General features: G+C 50.7%; 1 protein-coding gene across 8 annotated transcripts in view; it reads left to right on the top strand.

The window, feature by feature from the left end:
- Positions 1 to 18,656, top strand: part of tns1b (tensin 1b) — a 254,989-nt gene that overhangs the window by 124,812 nt on the left and 111,521 nt on the right. Inside the window, exon 1 of one of the 8 annotated variants that reach the window (XM_061226948.1) lies at positions 14,224 to 14,599. The exons of the other annotated variants lie outside the window; for them this stretch is intronic. Coding sequence (XP_061082932.1) covers positions 14,579 to 14,599 — 21 coding nt within the window. The 5' untranslated portion in view covers positions 14,224 to 14,578. Of the gene's footprint in view, positions 1 to 14,223; positions 14,600 to 18,656 lie in introns of those variants that run through there. 8 annotated transcript variants of the gene reach the window in all.

The raw sequence follows: 18,656 nt of genomic DNA, 5'->3' as shown, positions 1-18,656 counted from the left end.
CACGCTCCAGGGACGGAGGTCAGCTGACCCCCTGTATCAAAAATGAATGCAAGCAGAGAACAAATAAGAAATTAAGAACAAATATGGTCATGGTCCACGCAGAGTTGCGGTGCTCTTCATACATGATGCATTACTCTGTATGCATGCTGCAGTACTGTTCATGTATGATGCATTACTGTGTATGCATGCTGCAGTACTGTTCATGTATGATGCATTACTGTGTATGCATGTTGCAGTACTGTTCATGTATGATGCATTACTCTGTATGCATGTTGCAGTACTGTTCATGTATGATGCATTACTGTGTATGCATGCTGCAGTACTGTTCATGTATGATGCATTACTGTGTATGCATGTTGCAGTACTGTTCATGTATGATGCATTACTGTGTATGCATGTTGCAGTACTGTTCATGTATGATGCATTACTGTGTATGCATGTTGCAGTACTGTTCATGTATGATGCATTACTGTGTATGCATGTTGCAGTACTGTTCATGTATGATGCATTACTGTGTATGCATGCTGCAGTACTGTTCATGTATGATGCATTACTGTGTATGCATGTTGCAGTACTGCTCATGCACAATGCATTGCTCATACAGTAGCTCACCGAATGTGGCTTGTGTTCTTTTTCAAGGTAAGTTTCTCTGCCAATGACTGCAGTGACTTATCTCTGTTTCCTCAGCGAAGCAAAGAGACAATCCCCAGGTGACAGTCCCGTAAATGTAACTAAAGAAGGTTAAGAGCAGCTGAATAATTCACCACAGCTCTTGCCCCCAAAGGGTGACATTGGAAGACTAATAATAATAAGACTGCCCCTATCTTGACACTGAGGTGTGGTCAGCAGAGAGCCCTTGGATGCACTTTGCGCTTTGCGCGGGGGGGGGGGGGGGGTGGGCGCGGGGGTGAATGTAGAATAGGACTCTGATGCACCCAGCGATGTGCTCTCCGAAATCTCACTCCTGTTACTCCTGTTTTATAAAACAGCCCTGAGCTGTGTGCTTATCTACTACACTGCAGACACCTGGCAAGAGGAATATCATGAGCAGAAATGCAGAACTGCACAAACATATCATGAGCACAAATATACACACAAACATATCATAAGCACAAACATACACACAAACATATCATAAGCACAAACATACGGCCAGACCTGGGCCAGAAACATGCTCACCTCCACTCCGCCCCACCAGGGGGAGCCAGCACTAGATCTCACCGGTGTCCGTGATGAGAAGAGTGGAAGCAACAACAGGGCAGGAGGGCGAGAGAGTGAGAGAGTGACAGGGTGAGAGAGAAACAGGGTGAGAGAGTGAGAGAGTGACAGGGTGAGAGAGAAACAGGGTGAGAGAGTGAGTGACAGGGAGAGAGAGTGACAGGGTGAGTGACAGGGAGAGAGAGTGAGAGAGTGACAGGGTGAGAGAGTGACAGGGTGAGAGAGTGAGTGACAGGGAGAGAGAGTGACAGGGTGAGAGAGTGAGTGACAGGGAGAGAGAGTGACAGGGTGAGTGACAGGGAGAGAGAGTGAGAGAGTGACAGGGTGAGAGAGTGACAGGGTGAGAGAGTGAGTGACAGGGAGAGAGAGTGACAGGGTGAGAGAGTGAGTGACAGGGTGAGAGAGTGACAGGGTGAGAGAGTGAGAGAGTGATAGAGTGACAGGGAGAGAGAGTGAGTGACAGGGTGAGAGAGTGAGTGACAGGGAGAGAGAGTGAGTGACAGGGTGAGAGAGTGAGTGACAGGGAGAGAGAGTGAGTGACAGGGAGAGAGAGTGACAGGGTGAGAGAATGAGAGAGCGATAGAGTGACAAGGTGAGAGAGTGAGAGGGCGATAGAGTGACAGGGTGAGAGTGTGAGTGACAGGGTGAGAGAGTGACAGGGTGAGAGAGAGAGTGACAGGGAGAGAGAGTGAGTGACAGGGTGAGAGAGAGAGTGACAGGGTGAGAGAGTGAGTGACAGGGAGAGAGAGTGACAGGGAGAGAGAGTGAGTGACAGGGTGAGAGAGAGAGTGACAGGGTGAGAGAGTGAGTGACAGGGAGAGAGAGTGACAGGGTGAGAGAGTGAGTGACAGGGTGAGAGAGTGACAGGGAGAGAGAGTGACAGGGTGAGAGAGTGACAGAGTGAGAGAGTGACAGGGAGAGAGAGTGACAGGGTGAGAGAGAGAGTGACAGGGTGAGAGAGTGACAGGGTGAGAGAGTGAGTGACAGGGTGAGAGAGTGACAGGGTGAGAGAGTGAGTGACAGGGAGAGAGAGGGACAGGGTGAGAGAGAGAGTGACAGGGTGAGAGAGTGACAGGGTGAGAGAGTGAGTGACAGGGTGAGAGAGTGAGAGAGCGAGAGAGTGACAGGGTGAGAGAGTGACAGGGTGAGAGAGTGAGTGACAGGGTGAGAGAGTGACAGGGTGAGAGAGTGAGTGACAGGGAGAGAGAGGGACAGGGTGAGAGAGAGAGTGACAGGGTGAGAGAGTGACAGGGTGAGAGAGTGAGTGACAGGGTGAGAGAGTGAGAGAGCGAGAGAGTGACAGGGTGAGAGAGTGAGAGAGCGAGAGAGTGACAGGGTGAGAGAGTGAGAGAGCGAGAGAGTGACAGGGTGAGAGAGTGAGAGAGCGAGAGAGTGACAGGGTGAGAGAGTGACAGGGTGAGAGTGTGAGTGACAGGGTGAGAGAGTGACAGGGTGAGAGAGTGAGTGACAGGGTGAGAGAGTGACAGGGTGAGAGAGTGACAGGGTGAGAGAGTGAGTGACAGGGTGAGAGAGTGACAGGGTGAGAGAGTGAGTGACAGGGTGAGAGAGTGACAGGGTGAGAGAGTGAGTGACAGGGTGAGAGAGTGAGAGAGCGAGAGAGTGACAGGGTGAGAGAGTACCTGGCTGCGGCTCCACCAGCGTGCAGCTCAGAGAACACAGCTCAGAGGACACAGCTCAGAGGACACAGCTCAGAGAACACAGCTCAGAGGACACAGCTCAGAGAACACAGCTCAGAGGACACAGCTCAGAGAACACAGCTCAGAGGACGCAGCTCAGAGGACGCAGCTCAGAGGACACAGCTCAGAGAACACAGCTCAGAGAACACAGCTCAGAGGACGCAGCTCAGAGGACGCAGCTCAGAGGACACAGCTCAGAGGACACAGCTCAGAGAACACAGCTCAGAGGACGCAGCTCAGAGGACACAGCTCAGAGGACACAGCTCAGAGGACACAGCTCAGAGGACACAGCTCAGACACAGCTGTCTGCCTCCGGCCGAGTCCAACACCGCCCGGCGTCTGACTCACTGAGGAAGCAGTGACTCACTCCCCGAGGTCCGTACCGTCCGCTCAGACTGCGCTAATGACGCCACATCTGCCCTGCGCCACGCCCAAACGCAGGTGTACGATGCAGCAACCAGCACGCTGTCCGTTTGCCTGCCTGTCCACTTCAGCCAAGCCAGAGTGCAGCCAAGGCCTGCCCCATTTCTGTTCTCCCTGGAAACAATAACATGAGGTCATGTAGGAGTGGACCATGGAGCACTGGAAGGATGACTCAGCTTTCCTCCATCTTAGACACGATCGCTAACTCAAGCCCATTCTCGTGAGCTACCCTGACTGGAGGAGCACATATTCAAAGTGCAGAAACAATGGACAATGAAAAACACTCTTGTTCGCTTCCACTGTTCTCATCACGGACACCGGTGAGATCTAGCGCTGGCTCCCCCTGGTGGGGCGGAGTGGTGGTGCGCGGGATTCTGGCCCAGGTCTGTGTGAGACGCGTTCCACAACCACGGCCTGCACTCCTTGTTCTCTGCTCATTGAACAACACGCATAAATCTCTTATTAGGAATGTTATTTATTGGCTCCTTGCTCCTTGCAGTTCTCAGAAACCCTCCCGTGGTTTGTGTTGATTGCTGTCTCTGACTTTCACCTTGCCAGCATTAACATCCCCTCCCCATAGTCCTGGCTGCCCTGTCTATAACCCCACTGCGGTCTGTGGGCTGTCTGTAATCCCGATGTGGTCTGTGGGCTGTCTGTAGAGTAGCTGGGATTCACCTGCAGTTGGCACGTAGCTTTACGGGAAGGTTTTCACTTTCACGAATCAATTGTTTTGCAGGCATCACTGCCAGTGTCGTTTACATGGGCCGCAATGTTGTAAATGTGGTAACGGGATGTGCTCATATCCTCAGGTACAGGGGCAGCCTGTAGCCTAGTGGTTAAGGTATGTGGCTGGGATCCGGAAGGTTGCTGGTTCAAGACCCGGTGTAGCCATTATAAGATTTGCACCCTTGAGCCAGGCCCTTAGCCATGCATTGCTCCAGGGGGGTTGTCCCTTGCTTAGTCTAATTAACTGTGAGTCGCTTTGGAGTGTCAGCTAAATAACTTCATATTAAACATTATTATTAGATACTATGTCCTTATTAGGGCCCCGCCTGGCTGTTTCAGTCTGTGGGGCTGCTCATGTGCAGTTCTGCCCTCCTCACAGCAGACACACGCCTCTGCGTGAAGGCAGCGGGTTCCTGCAGAGCTGGGTGAGGCTGTGTTATTGCGTGGGGTATCGAGCAGAGCTGGGGGCAGACCCTGTGTTATTGCGTGGGGTATAGAGCAGAGCTGGGGGCAGACCCTGTGTTATTGTGTGGGGTATAGAGCAGAGCTGGGTGCAGACCCTGTGTTATTGCGTGGGGTATAGAGCAGAGCTGGGTGCAGACCCTGTGTTATTGCGTGGGGTGTAGAGCAGAGCTGGAGGCAGACCCTGTGTTATTGCGTGGGGTATAGAGCAGAGCTGGGTGAGGCTGTGTTATTGCGTGGGGTATCGAGCAGAGCTGGGGGCAGACCCTGTGTTATTGCGTGGGGTATAGAGCAGAGCTGGGGGCAGACCCTGTGTTATTGTGTGGGGTATAGAGCAGAGCTGGGTGCAGACCCTGTGTTATTGCGTGGGGTATAGAGCAGAGCTGGGGGCAGACCCTGTGTTATTGCGTGGGGTATAGAGCAGAGCTGGGTGCAGACCCTGTGTTATTGCGTGGGGTGTAGAGCAGAGCTGGAGGCAGACCCTGTGTTATTGCGTGGGGTATAGAGCAGAGCTGGGTGAGGCTGTGTTATTGCGTGGGGTATCGAGCAGAGCTGGGGGCAGACCCTGTGTTATTGCGTGGGGTATAGAGCAGAGCTGGGGGCAGACCCTGTGTTATTGTGTGGGGTATAGAGCAGAGCTGGGTGCAGACCCTGTGTTATTGCGTGGGGTATAGAGCAGAGCTGGGGGCAGACCCTGTGTTATTGCGTGGGGTATAGAGCAGAGCTGGGGGCAGACCCTGTGTTATTGCGTGGGATATCGAGCAGAGCTGGGGGCAGACCCTGTGTTATTGCGTGGGGTATAGAGCAGAGCTGGGGGCAGACCCTGTGTTATTGCGTGGGGTATAGAGCAGAGCTGGGGGCAGACCCTGTGTTATTGCGTGGGGTATAGAGCAGAGCTGGGGGCAGACCCTGTGTTATTGCGTGGGGTATAGAGCAGAGCTGGGGGCAGACCCTGTGTTATTGCGTGGGGTATAGAGCAGAGCTGGGGGCAGACCCTGTGTTATTGCGTGGGGTATAGAGCAGAGCTGGGGGCAGACCCTGTGTTATTGCGTGGGGTATAGAGCAGAGCTGGGTGTGAGGCGTGTTATTGCGTGGGGTGTAGAGCAGAGCTGGGTTTGGCAGGGCCCGCGGGGGGGGCCAGTGATGGGTTTTAAATCATCTGCGTACGCGGGCAAAAAATAATAACAAAGAAAAAAGCTAGGAAGTTTTTGGCAGGGGTCGATATCCTCAAGACTCATCTGTTTCCCTCCAGTCCGCCCAAACCCCCAGCCCCCAAACCCCCAGCCCCCACACTCCCCCTGCCTTCTCCCTCAGGCTCCACCCATGGGCTCATGGCCAGACCAGGGCTCTCAGTCGTATGTTCTCTGCGCTGTTATTGTTTTTGTATCGCGCGGATGGCCTGGTAATCAGCGCACAGCGGTAACACAATGGCTTCTGACAGATACTTTTATAACTGGGTGTGCCCCCGGACACTAATGATCTTGTTTTTCGAGTAATTGTTTGAAGAAATAGCTTGTCTGGAACATGTGCCTTGAGTTTTCCGCACACGGGCGGTTGTCACATGCATTTGACCTGTTCTTCTCCCATTATTATAATTTTTTTTTCGGTTCCCTGTCTGCAAAAGCCTGCAAAAGTCTAGGAAATAAAAATAACAACATTGAGCATGTGCTTAAAAGTACAATTTCGGACTAACTGTCAAGAGAGGAATAGCGGCAACAAACACCCTCAAAGCACAACACTGTTTATCCCTCCGCCTTCTCTGTGAACGCGCTGACGTTGGCGTTTCTCGTGAGTTCAGTGATGGCCAGAGCTCTGTTTGAGAAGTGAAGAGAGAATAATGCTTCATGTATGTTTGAGTCAGAGCTGGGAGTAAACGGCGATTGGATCCGGCCAGTCTCTATTTATCCGTCAGCCTGTCGTTCTGTTCATCCCATTCCTTTTATCTTCTCATTCTTTGAAATAAATACTCCCACCGCCCGCTTGTCAAATATTTTTGTGGACAGGGCCTGTCGAGGTGCTGAAACGCTGTTTTGTGTGGAAGCGGCCCATGGTAACCGCAACGCTGTGCGCTAACGTCAAAGCACTTTTAAAAGCCTGTCTCCTCACCGTGGGAGCGCTAACAAGCGCTGACATCCACACAGCTCCACCAGAGGCATCTCTCCATGTAAGGACTGGGTGCACACCACTGCACACTGTCCAATCAGCTCCTACGGAATACGCCTGGTCACTCGCCCACTGGCTGAAATAACACTGAACAAATAAGGGTGTTTTCTTTCTTTGCACGTCCATTTGTACTTGTACAGGTTTGTGAATCATGCTGTATGTCTAACAACACGTCAGGTTTTAATGCATTATGTTGGCTTTCTCTGGGTATGCGTTGGCTTTCTCTGGGTATGCGTTGACTTTCTCTGGGTATGCGTTGGCATTCTCCTGGCTTGAAGACACATGTGACTTATTGTTATACACCTGGCATCCTGATCTAGACTTACTTTTGGCCTGTTTACCATGAGAAAGAAAAGGTGTTGGTGCAGATATAATAATGTCCTACATCCAGGTCTGCACCATCACATCCCTCCCGCAGTGGGTCACATTCTTAAAGAGGGGATCTACTTTCTTTACACAGATGATATACCGAGCATCTTATTTATTTACACAGATAATATGCAGAACATCTTATTTATTTATTCATTTAATTTTGGTCCCCCCCCCCCCACCGACAGAAACATATGAAGAATCCTGTTTAGTGTCTCTGGCTGCTCATTTGGGGATGTGTGGTAGATCTGTGGGCTGTATAAGACATCTCTGGCTGCTCATTTGGGGATGTGTAGTAGATCTGTGGGCTGTATAAGACATCTCTGGCTGCTCATTTGGGGATGTGTAGTAGATCTGTGGGCTGTATAAGACATCTCTGGCTGCTCATTTGGGGATGTGTAGTAGATCTGTGGGCTGTATAAGACATCTCTGGCTGCTCATTTGGGGATGTGCTGTGCTGTGTAATAACTGGTGGCAGCCTGTCCTGGTCCCGCCCAGCTCAGAGTCCGCTCCAGTAGGCAGGTTAAGGGGTGGAGACGGGGCTTGACCCGGTGGGTCTGCGGTGTGTCACACCGGTGATGACCAGGACACAAGCCTCCCGTCCTCCTCTGTGTTGTTTTTGGAAACAGCTGCCCCTGCCCCCACACCGACTGAAGAGTGATCTGTCCAAAAATATCCATCTTTTTCTCTGCAAGTTCCCAATTCTTGGTTCTTGGTGTTGCCACGATAAGATCTGAATGGGGGCGATTGGCCCCTGCGTAGTCTAATCACCTGCAAGCAACTTAGCTTAAAAGCATCAGCTAATTAGGTAATGTAATGTCAGTGATCCAGTCTTTAGCTTAGCATGTTATATTGATACTGTAGATCAGTGTACTCATGTTAGTAATACAGACTTTAGCTTAGCCTGCTGTATTGATACTGTTGATCAGTCTGCTATTTAGTTTAGCATTTTGCCGCGTCCTGTTTTCTCTATAACAGCGTGTTAAATCCAGGCTGGCAAGCACAGTGACACAGAGCAGAAAACTGATATAAATGAGCAGGGTTCTGGAACGACAGAGTCTCTGAAGGAATGTAAACAGAATGCAGAAGGAACAACAGTTCAAGCCAGTACTCCCTGGAGGACCTGTGAGGGAGGGAGGGGGAGAGAGAGAGAGGGAGGGGGAAGGCCTCATTAGTTCCTAGGCTGTGGTTTCTTGTTTTCTGTGTTAAAAGTCTTGTTTATTTTAAAGGGGGTGAGCATGTGTGTGGGAAGTGGTTGTGGGGGAGGGTGTATAATTTGGGGAGGGAAGGGGTGGGGGTGGTAATAATGTGCATGTGTTTGCCACTATACCAACACATGTTCTCTTGTCATGCAAATAAAGTGAAATGAGAGAGAGAGATAGAGAGAAAGGGAGGGTGAAAATGAGAGAGAGCACACAGTGCTGACTGAAACCAGGCCGTTCTGCTGGGAGATGGTCAGTCATAAAAACAGCCTTGTTTTGGGGTTGCTCTGGTCCCTCCTGGGCGTGTGTGGGAAACTCTCACACTTGAGGTGTGTTCATCTGCAAGCCAAGACCAGGGCCCTGTATCCAGAAGCAGGATTACTCAGTTAGCTGCATAACTGGGTTGGGTAAAGCACATAACCCTCCCAAATCTGGAACATGGACTTAAGTAAAAACAGTTTTTTAGTCAGAGCAGTTATTCAGCTAACTCAATAATCTGGGTTTGTGATGCAGGCCCCAAAAGCAGAGGGGTGCCTGTAGCTGGCTGAGAAGCACCCACAGCACCTAACCAGGCCCTAAGGTGGCTCATATTGCTAAAAGTAAACCCTGTTAAATCCATTTACTCCTCTCCATTACGAGCTGCTTATTAAGCCTCTGCACGAGCATCGGCAGGGTATGAAAAACACCTCGATGCAGCCAGACAGCCGGGGTCTGAAACTCAGAACTGCCTAAAAATAGACACTCGCATTTTAACTCTGAAGAAAGAAAATGGAATTCATTACATGCCTTGGACCTGGTCCGAAAAGGTAGCGTTATCGAAGCAAGCTTGAGATTAGATTAGCTGTATTTATAGCGTGGGACAGATGTGTATGTGTATATGTATATGTGTGAGTGTGTGTGTGTGTGTGTGTGTGTGTGTGTGTGTGTGTGAGTGTGTGTGTGTGTGTGTGGAGTGTGAGCGTGTGAGTGTGAGTGTGTGTGTGTGAGTGTGTGTGTGTGTGTGTGGGGTGTGTGAGTGTGTGTGTGTGTGTGGAGTGTGAGTGTATGTGTGTCTGTGTGTGTGTGAGTGTGTGTGTGTGTGTGTGAGTGTGTGTGTGTGTAGGGTGTGAGTGTGTGTGTGGGGTGTGTGAGTGTGTGTGTGTGTGTGTGTGTGTGGGGTGTGAGTGTGTGTGTGGGGTGTGTGAGTGTGTGTGTGTGTGTGGGGTATGTGAGTGTGTGTGTGTGTGTGGGGTGTGAGTGTGTGTGTAGGGTGTGTGAGTGTGTGTGTGGGGTATGAGTGTGTGTGTGAGGTGTGTGAGTGTGAGTGTGTGTGTGTGTGTGTGTGTGTGTGTGTGTGTGGGGTGTGAGTGTGTGTGTGTGTGTGTGTGTGTGTGCGGGGTGTGAGTGTGTGTGTGTGTGTGTGTGTGTGTGTTTAGTATCCCACCATTCTCCACGCTTGTTTCAGTAATCCGTCTGTCTCCACCCAGCAGCATGCATATGCAGTTAGTAACATGATTTATTACTCAGCGTAATTCCTGCTGTCTGGAGAACCTGACGCTGTCGCTCAGTTATTGCGCACCGTTTCCGTAGCCACCACCGTTACCCTGAGATCTGCAGGGTCCTCCCTCCCGGCGATTCTCCCGGGCGCTGTGTTGTGGAAGGAACAGGCTGAGTGAATGCGCTCGCACCCTCCCGTAAACTCAAGGGCTGTATGGGAATCATCCGCACGCACCTGCCTGTTCTGCTGCGTAACATGGTTTACCTGAACCCCCTGCTGTAAAATTCAGGTATCCCAGCTTGACCTGCTTGAAAATTGAGCTGGTCAAGCTGGTCATGAAGCTGGTCTAGCTGGGTATGAGCTGGTCAACCGGCTCGTGGTTGTGAAAACCAGGCTTGTAACTTCCTAATCTGAACTGATCCTTGTCTTCCATGAAGCCTTTTGACACTAAAAGGTTTAATCTATCATGTTTCAAGCATAGATGCTCAAGAATGGTTGTATTCCAACACCATAAATATCTGGTGTCAACATGCAGCTTACAACAGCATCTGAATTTGATCAACACCCACTAACTTAGAACAAATTTATATAACCGACATAAAGTTCCCCTGCATATCACAATGGGGATATATCTTTGCCAACTTCATGCTGGAAATAATAGGCTTGTGTGTAGCATTAGTTGTTTTTACTTGGCAGTCAATTGTAGCTAACTAATTCATTCATATGGACATACAGTAGGCCTGTTACCATTGTAACCACATTCATCCTCATTCTCTGTAGTGCTGCTTCCGTTCCTCTGCTCTAGAGTGTCTGTATTCTTGGTTCAGAGTATGAAATTGTGTGGAGTGTGTGTGCTGTGCGGAGTGTGTGGAGTGTGTGTGGAGTGTGTGTGCTGTGTGGAGTGTGTGTGGAGTGTGTGTGCTGTGTGGAGTGTGTGTGGAGTGTGTGTGCTGTGTGGAGTGTGTGTGGAGTGTGTGCTGTGCTGTGTGTGTGCTGTGTGTGTGCTGTGCGGAGTGTGTGTGGAGTGTGTGTGCTGTGTGGAGTGTGTGTGGAGTGTGTGCTGTGCTGTGTGTGTGCTGTGTGTGTGCTGTGTGGAGTGTGTGTGGAGTGTGTGTGCTGTGTGGAGTGTGTGTGGAGTGTGTGCTGTGCTGTGTGTGTGCTGTGTGTGTGCTGTGCGGAGTGTGTGTGGAGTGTGTGTGCTGTGCGGAGTGTGTGTGGAGTGTGTGTGCTGTGTGGAGTGTGTGTGGAGTGTGTGTGCTGTGCGGAGTGTGCGCAGTGTGTGTGTGTGTGTGTGTGTGTGTGTGCTGTGCGGAGTGTGTGCAGTGTGTGTGTGTGTGCTGTGTGGAGTGTGTGTGGAGTGTGTGTGCTGTGTGGAGTGTGTGTGGAGTGTGTGCTGTACGGAGTGTGTGTGCTGTGTGGAGTGTGTGCAGTGTGTATGTGATGTGTGGAGTGTGTGCAATGTGTGTGCTGTGTGGAGTGTGCAGTGTGTGTGGAGTGTGTGTGTGCTGTGCAGAGTGTGTGCAGTGTGTGTGCTGTGTGGAGTGTGTGCAGTGTGTATGTGCTGTGTGGAGTGTGTGCAGTGTGTGTGCTGTGTGGAGTGTGTGCAGTGTGTGTGCTGTGCAGAGTGTGTGCAGTGTGTGTGTGTGTGTGTGTGTGTGTGTGTGTGTGTGTGTGTGCTGTGTGGAGTGTGTGCAGTGTGTGTGCTGTGTGGAGTGTGTGCAGTGTGTGTGCTGTGTGGAGTGTGTGCAGTGTGTGTGCTGTGTGGAGTGTGTGCAGTGTGTGTGTGCTGTGTGGAGTGTGTGCAGTGTGTGTGCTGTGTGGAGTGTGTGCAGTGTGTGTGCTGTGTGGAGTGTGTGCAGTGTGTGTGCTGTGCAGAGTGTGTGCAGTGTGTGTGTGTGTGTGTGTGTGTGTGTGTGCTGTGTGGAGTGTGTGCAGTGTGTGTGCTGTGCGGAGTATGTGCAGTGTGTGTGTGTGTGTGTGTGTGTGTGTGTGTGTGTGCTGTGTGGAGTGTGTGCAGTGTGTGTGCTGTGCCGAGTGTGTGCAGTGTGTGTGTGTGTGTGTGTGTGTGTGTGTGCTGTGTGCAGTGTGTGTGTGTGTGTGTGTGTGTGTGCTGTGTGGAGTGTGTGCAGTGTGTGTGTGCTGTGTGGAGTGTGTGCAGTGTGTATACTGCAGTGATCGCTGGCCCTGTCTGCACACTTCACAGTCTCGGTCCCGTCCTTCAGCAATAAGCCACCTGCCCGACTGCTCACTCTGTGCACTCCTCCACAGAGCCTTCTGATTGGCCGGTGCGTGTCCGTGCAGGAAGAGACTCCCACTCCCACTCCCATTCCAGGAGTCATGTGACCCTTACTATGCAGCCTCGATTTAAGTATGCCTGGAATGAGCTGCTGGAATTAGTTCTCTTTCTTTCTTTTCTCTCTCTCTCTCTCTCTCTCTCTCTCTATCTCTCCTCTCCTCTCCTATCTTCTCTCTCTCTCCCTCTCGCTCTCTCTCTCCTCTCTCTACCTATCTCTCTCTCCCTCTCTCTCCCACCCTCTCTCTCTCTCTCTCTCTCTCTCTCTCTGTCTCTCCTCTCTGTCTCTGTGCAGTCTCACATCATTATGCCTCTTTGTCTCAGAGCTTGTGGCTGTCACATAATTTACCCTAGGGGAGGCTTGTGTTATTCTGTGGGCTTGTATTTCTCTGTGTTACTCTGGGGAGAGGTGTGGGATGTTCTCTGTTTCCCTGGGGAGAGGTTTGGGTTGTTCTGTGTTACACTGGGGAGAGGTTTGGGTTATTCTGTGTTACCCTGGGGAGAGGTTTGGGATGTTCTGTGTTACCCTGGGGAGAGGTTTGGGTTGTTCTGTGTTACACTGGGGAGAGGTTTGGGTTGTTCTGTGTTACTCTGGGGGAGATTTATCTGTGTTACCCTGGGGAGAGGTTTGGGTTGTTCTGTGTTACACTGGGAAGAGGTTTGGGTTGTTCTGTGTTACACTGGGGAGAGGTTTGGGTTGTTCTGTGTTACCCTGGGGAGAGGTTTGGGTTGTTCTGTGTTACCCTGGGGGAGATTTTTCTGTGTTACCCTGGGGAGAGGTTTGTCGCTTGTCGTTTGTTAGTTGTCGCCTCTTCACACGAGTGAGTTGCTGCCGTTACGCACGTTTACTTAACTGAGTGCTTGAAAGTGATTCACAAGTGGGGTTGTCCATTCGGAGTAAATTTCTGCAACACCGTAAGTGCTTTCCCTTCTGTGAGTAGTTGGCACACTCGTTTGTAAATCTTATCGCCTAACTTGTGTGACATTGCATTTGAAGGGTGTTATGTCCGTGTACAGTGAGGGTGAGACTGTGAAAGGAAGCGGGTAAACACACAGTACAGACCTGTAAGATCACAGTCGCAAGTGGAATCTCAGTGATTGCTTTTAACACCAAAGGCCCCGCGACACCAAGGCCGTTTGTGTTTGGCAGAGTACAGAGTATAGTGTCCTGGAGTCTGTGATTTACCAAGTGCCTACTTTGTCTTGAAACCTCTGCCAGATTTAATGCAGTTTTTGTCCAGTTGCCCACACCATGCCTTCCAGTTACAATGGAAAGCATTTTCAATTGTACTATTTTTTGATCGATGTCCTTCCTTATGTTATGAAAATTGGTTTTGGAGATTGGGACGTTAATTGGATGACGGCTGAGTGACTTGGAAGGTTTCCTCGTTGGCTAAATGACCGTGGTTTACGGTAAACGAGCCTAGCCACCCCGGGGTCGCAGGTAGACCAGGCGGCATTCTGCCATACTTTTCTGCCGCAGTCCCCTGCTGTAAAATCCAACCCTGCACAAGTGCCTGTTCTGCTGGGAAAAGCTATACCAGTCACTGTAGCTTGGTTTGAACCCTGTGTATGACCAGGGTATGAGCTGGTCAACCAGCATGGCCAAGCTGGACATAAAGCTGGTCTAGCTGGGTATGAGCTGGTCAACCGGCTAGTGGTAGCTTGGCTTTTCAGAACCTACCTTGAGCTGGTCAAGTTATGTCAAGCTGGACAAGCTAAACCATGTTGAGCTGGGAGCTGGTCTGAACTGGTCAACCAGCTAAACCATGTTGAGCTGGGAGCAGGTCTGAACTGGTCAACCGGCTACACGCTGTTTCAAAACCTGGCTTGAGCTGTATTTTCAGCAGGGTCAGATTCCACCGCAGTGTCTCGCTGCTACGGAAACAGGGTAACGGTGCTTCTGACTGAGCTTGTCGTCGCATGTTCACCCTGTAAAGGGAGAGCAGGGAGAGCAGGACATGTGTCCTGTCCAACAGAACCCAGCCCAGCCACTGCTCACGGCGTTCCTCTCCTCTCTCTGATGCGAACATGCGGATCGCGAGAGAGCGGGAGAGAGGGAGGGGGGAGAGCAACTATGAGAGAGGGGAGGGAGGAGTAGAGAGGGGAAGGAGACAGAGAGAGAGAGAGAAAGAGAGGAGGGAGGGGTGAGTGAGTGTGAGAGCGCGGGGAGCAGGATCAGCCAGCAGCCAGACTTCCCAGGTTTCTGTTGTGTGCACTTCTCCAGTTTTGGGTGCTAGGCTGGGACTCAGCCTCCCGACTGCTCCTGGCCATATATAGCATATATTATTTTATTTCCTGGCTGGAGAGGGAGAGGGAGAGGGAGAGGAAGATACGGGGCAAGCGTGCTGAAGACACGCACGCACGCACGCACACACACACACACCTCCGCCTGGCTCCCTGGATTACCCTGCGCTGGTGAGACGCCGCGTGCGGGGAGCGTGTGCGGCAGTAGTGTTCCGTATCCCGGGACGACGCGCGGGCGGGCGGGAATGCGTCGGTAGAGCTGCGGGCGAGCGAGCGAGGAGAGCGAGCGAGGAGAGCCAGGATGGCCACGGCCGTGTACCAGGTGAGACGCTCCGCATCGCCGAGAGCCAGCCGCCGAGCTGCCGGCCGGGGGGGGAGCGCTCCACAAATATTCCTGGAATTCCCGCTGGGTTCTCCCACTGACCGGCCGCTGGAACACAACAACACGCCCGAGCGGCGAGCTTCCCTTTCATTTACCGCTGCACGGCCGCAAACTTTCACAGGTTACAGGACTGCGCCGAGCGTGTAACGTGTTGCATGTTTCAGGGGAACAGCTGTGTCAGTGACACAAAAGAAGTTTAGGGGATCTGCACAAAGTCATGTAAAATGTCCTGTGAAGGTAATTTCTGTGTGATTTTAAGTGTGTGGCAGCTCATTGAGTAACTTGTGTTTATCTTTTATGGAATGCTAATGCTGCCTTTGTGGATGTTCATTAAAACTGCTTTTGTATGGTTTTTAAGAGACATTAGTACAGATTTGCTCAGTAATATACTACACTCCATAATGCGACGCATGCAAAAACATGTTGCATATACTGAGTCAGTTTCACTTGGTTTAAAGATCAAGCTGTTTCTGTAATAATAATGCAGTTTTCTCTATAGTTATTTAAATTTTTTTGGAAGAAATATTCACCAGTTTCCATGTGCTGTTTAAAGTTTTCCTGTTGAACTTTTAAAACTTGCTGATACAGGTTGGCTCTTAAATGCAGCTCTGAGAGACGAGGTGCTGAACGGTGCCTGGCGTCTCGTGTTTTAGCCGTGTTTGGTGCCCCCTGCTTGGAATGCAGCGGCTTGGGACTGTTTTCAGCGGCGTTGGGGGAGGATGGGGGGGGGGCGCTGATTGAATCTGGCGCGTCCTTTCATGGCTTAAACAGGCGTGATTTGCTGGCTGCCAGGTCGGCCCAGCGGACGGGTCGTCTCGGCCTCTCCAGAGGCCACGCGCGGCTCGCTGCAGCTCCGTTACTGTGGCGAATGCGTCTGACAGGGGTGACAAATCTGCTGCTAAACCCCCGACAATGGGCCCGTCCCCGGGGGGCCGCGGGAGCGCGCCGCGGCACGTTAGCGTTAGCGCAGCGTCCGCTAGCGCTCGCCTCCCACCCGCCATCCATCAGCGGCTGCCCGCTGGACCGTCCTCAGGGCCTGAAGCCCGCCGTTAATCACCTCCAGCCTCACGGCCCCGTGCCAGGACAGGCTCACAGCGCAGAGCCTTCTGTATCAGGTTACCTGTGCCAGTCACTGGGCTGCATCTCTCAGGTGAGTGCTGCCTATTGGCTGGGTCTGATACAAGCTCCTCCCCCTTTGCTTTGAAAGGTGCTATATACAGGTAGCACATCGTCTTCTTGCCAGGAGAACCGTGTGACAAATAATGAATAATTGGCTGTGGTGCCGTCTGCAGCGTCTCCCTCGATGGGTCTGCGCGGGCTGCATGCAGCAGAGCGACTGCGCAGCTCGACTGCAGCGTCCTGAACAGAGTGATGTCATCGCAGCGCTGGCCTTGGTCTGCAGCCATGACTGCTGAGAATGAAAACCCAGCGGCCTGTGGGTAAATGGAGCTGGTGCTTCTGAATCGGACATGAGCTGGGCAAACTTTTCTTTCTCATTGTAGGGTTAGACTTGGGTACAATGGGATCAGATCCAGCAAACGCACCTAAGTTCAGACAACTGTCCTAAATGAAGACGTCAGTTGTAATACAGTGTATACTACAGTGTATACGGTACTGTAGGTGGGTTCCATCAGATAGACAGCCAATGGGATTAACAAGAACAAAGGACGACTGATACTGATTGGGTAGACTGCGGCTCCTTCGTTTTTTGGTGAAATACAGGGGTGGCCTGTAGCGTAGTGGTTAAGGTAAATGACTGGAACACGCAAAGTCGGTGGTTCGGATCCCAGTGTATCTACAATAAGATCCACACAGCCGTTGGGCCCTTGAGCAAGGCCCTTAACCCTGCATTGCTCCAGGGGAGGATTGCCTCCTGCTTAGTCTAATCAACTGTACGTCGCTCTGGATAAGAGCGTCTGCCAAATGCCAGTAATGTAATGTAATATAATGTAAATATAATAATACAGAGGACCGTTAATAAACCTCTCCTAAGCATTCCACTAAAATATGTTTCTGAAAACATTTGAGGTGAGAAATAAGCAATGCAGTTACTGAATCTAGTGCAGCACTGCCATGTACTGCAAGGCTCTTGTTTACATGACTTGAACCACAGGTCAGGACCACTTGTGAATGTTTTTGTCAGTTCTCTTAAATCATTTCAGCGATTTTAGCGACATTTAAGCAATTTAAGAACAATTCTGTTCATATGTGTGGTTCCTGCCTGAGGCCCAATATTTGGATGTTATTCTTGTTTTAGTGGAAGCAGTGCCACTGTAAGATTGGCCGCAAAAACAACCTGTAAACTGCAGATGTGAAATTGACTTTTTTTAGCAATCTCTCCTGTTTTGCTCAAGCATTTGTGCCCTCTGATTGGCCGAGAGAATGAAGCATGACAGATATTTCCTGGCTTTGTGTGGTGGTTAGCTCTCAGTTATGGCATGCTGAGCAGGTGATTGGTTCCCCTGGTGTACAGTAGATGTAAGCTGAGGCTGGACCAAAACCCAGAGAGATGGCGCTCTCTAACGCCACTGCGGTTGGCTCCAGTATTAGGTAGTCAATGGTAAAATTGCTGTCATAATACAGTCAATCATTTTTTCCCTCAACAAAATGTAGTCGCAGTTGGTGTCTTTTCTTCATCTAATGCCTCCTCATGTGCCGATTTTAAGTTATTGTGTGATTATGAAATTCTGTGAATGAATCAGGGACGGATTCCATCACTCTCTCTCACACGCTCAGTGGAGGAGCTGCATCTGCGACGTAACAGGCACTTGATCCACATTTTTCTATAGTCTATGGTGTGAACACGTATAGCGGCATCTGAACTCTGAGAGGGGATGGCAGGGGAAAAGGCCGGTGGTCTTATCGAGCAACACGTCCACGCCCCGCGTTCCTGAGAGCGCTATCGCTGCACTTCGCGGGAAAACTGTGCTGCCTGTCCACAGAAGTGTGGGAAAAAGAGCGCTCTGGGGTTTGGCACACGCAATTTTGACCAATTTGACTCAATTGTGGCCGAAGAGAAACCATGAACCATGGAGAGCGCAGGAAATGGGTTCATTAGAGATCTCAGAGAATGTGCTGGAAGAAAAATATATGTTTGAAACCAATGTGACATTCCCCCTACTTATATGAGGTTTGGGAGGATGAAGCGATGTCTTAAAGTGCCTCGATATCCAAAGGCCTCGTAAGCCTCACATGTCAGCCCTGAGACAGGTTCTCTGTGTCTGTCTCACTCTGTCCAGAAGGCATTTTAATTGCTGAAATAAATGTTGACCAATAGCCACCTTCTCACGTGAGCATTACGTTTTTACTTGTGTGAGGATATTGGACTTTGACTGGCACGCTTCCAAGGATATATAGTTTTCCAGCTGGCCTTAACATTTCTCATTCTTTATAGTGAACTTTGAAAACATGATAGGTACCTGAGTGCAGTAAAATACCACCAAACTGTTGCAGGCACTCAAATCTGGCCCTGGGGTCTGTCGTATTGCTGGTGTTAATTTCTCCCCTACAATCAGGGACAGATTTAAACCTGACACTCCAGGCCAATCATTATTGCCCAGCTGACAAAAAACAGCTCAAGCTAGGTTTTGAAACAGCTAATAGCTGGTTGTTCAGACCAGCTCCCAGCTTGACATGGTTTCACTGGTTGACCAGTTCAGACCAGCTCCCAGCTTGACATGGTTTCACTGGTTGACCAGTTCAGACCGGCTCCCAGCTTAACGTGGTTTCGCTGATTGACCAGCTCAGACCGGCTCCCAGCTTGACATGGTTTCGCTGGTGGACCAGTTCAGACCAGATCCCAGCTTGACATGACTGTTGACTGTAGACACAAGTTGACTGGCAGAAGTCTGAGAGAAGATGGCAGGGGATCAGACTGGTTATCTTATGAAGCAACACTCCACGCTCTGCTGGTTGACCAGCTACCAGCTCAGACAAGCTACCGGCAATAGCTGAATAACCAGCTCATACCCACCTAGACCAGCTTTATGACCATCTT

The sequence above is a fragment of the Conger conger genome, chromosome 17 (assembly GCF_963514075.1).
Source record: "Conger conger chromosome 17, fConCon1.1, whole genome shotgun sequence".
In the NCBI taxonomy this organism is placed as follows: Eukaryota; Metazoa; Chordata; class Actinopteri; order Anguilliformes; family Congridae; genus Conger; species Conger conger.
The sequence above is the reverse complement of the archived record's forward strand: the minus strand, read 5'-3'. Positions and strand labels throughout refer to the sequence as shown.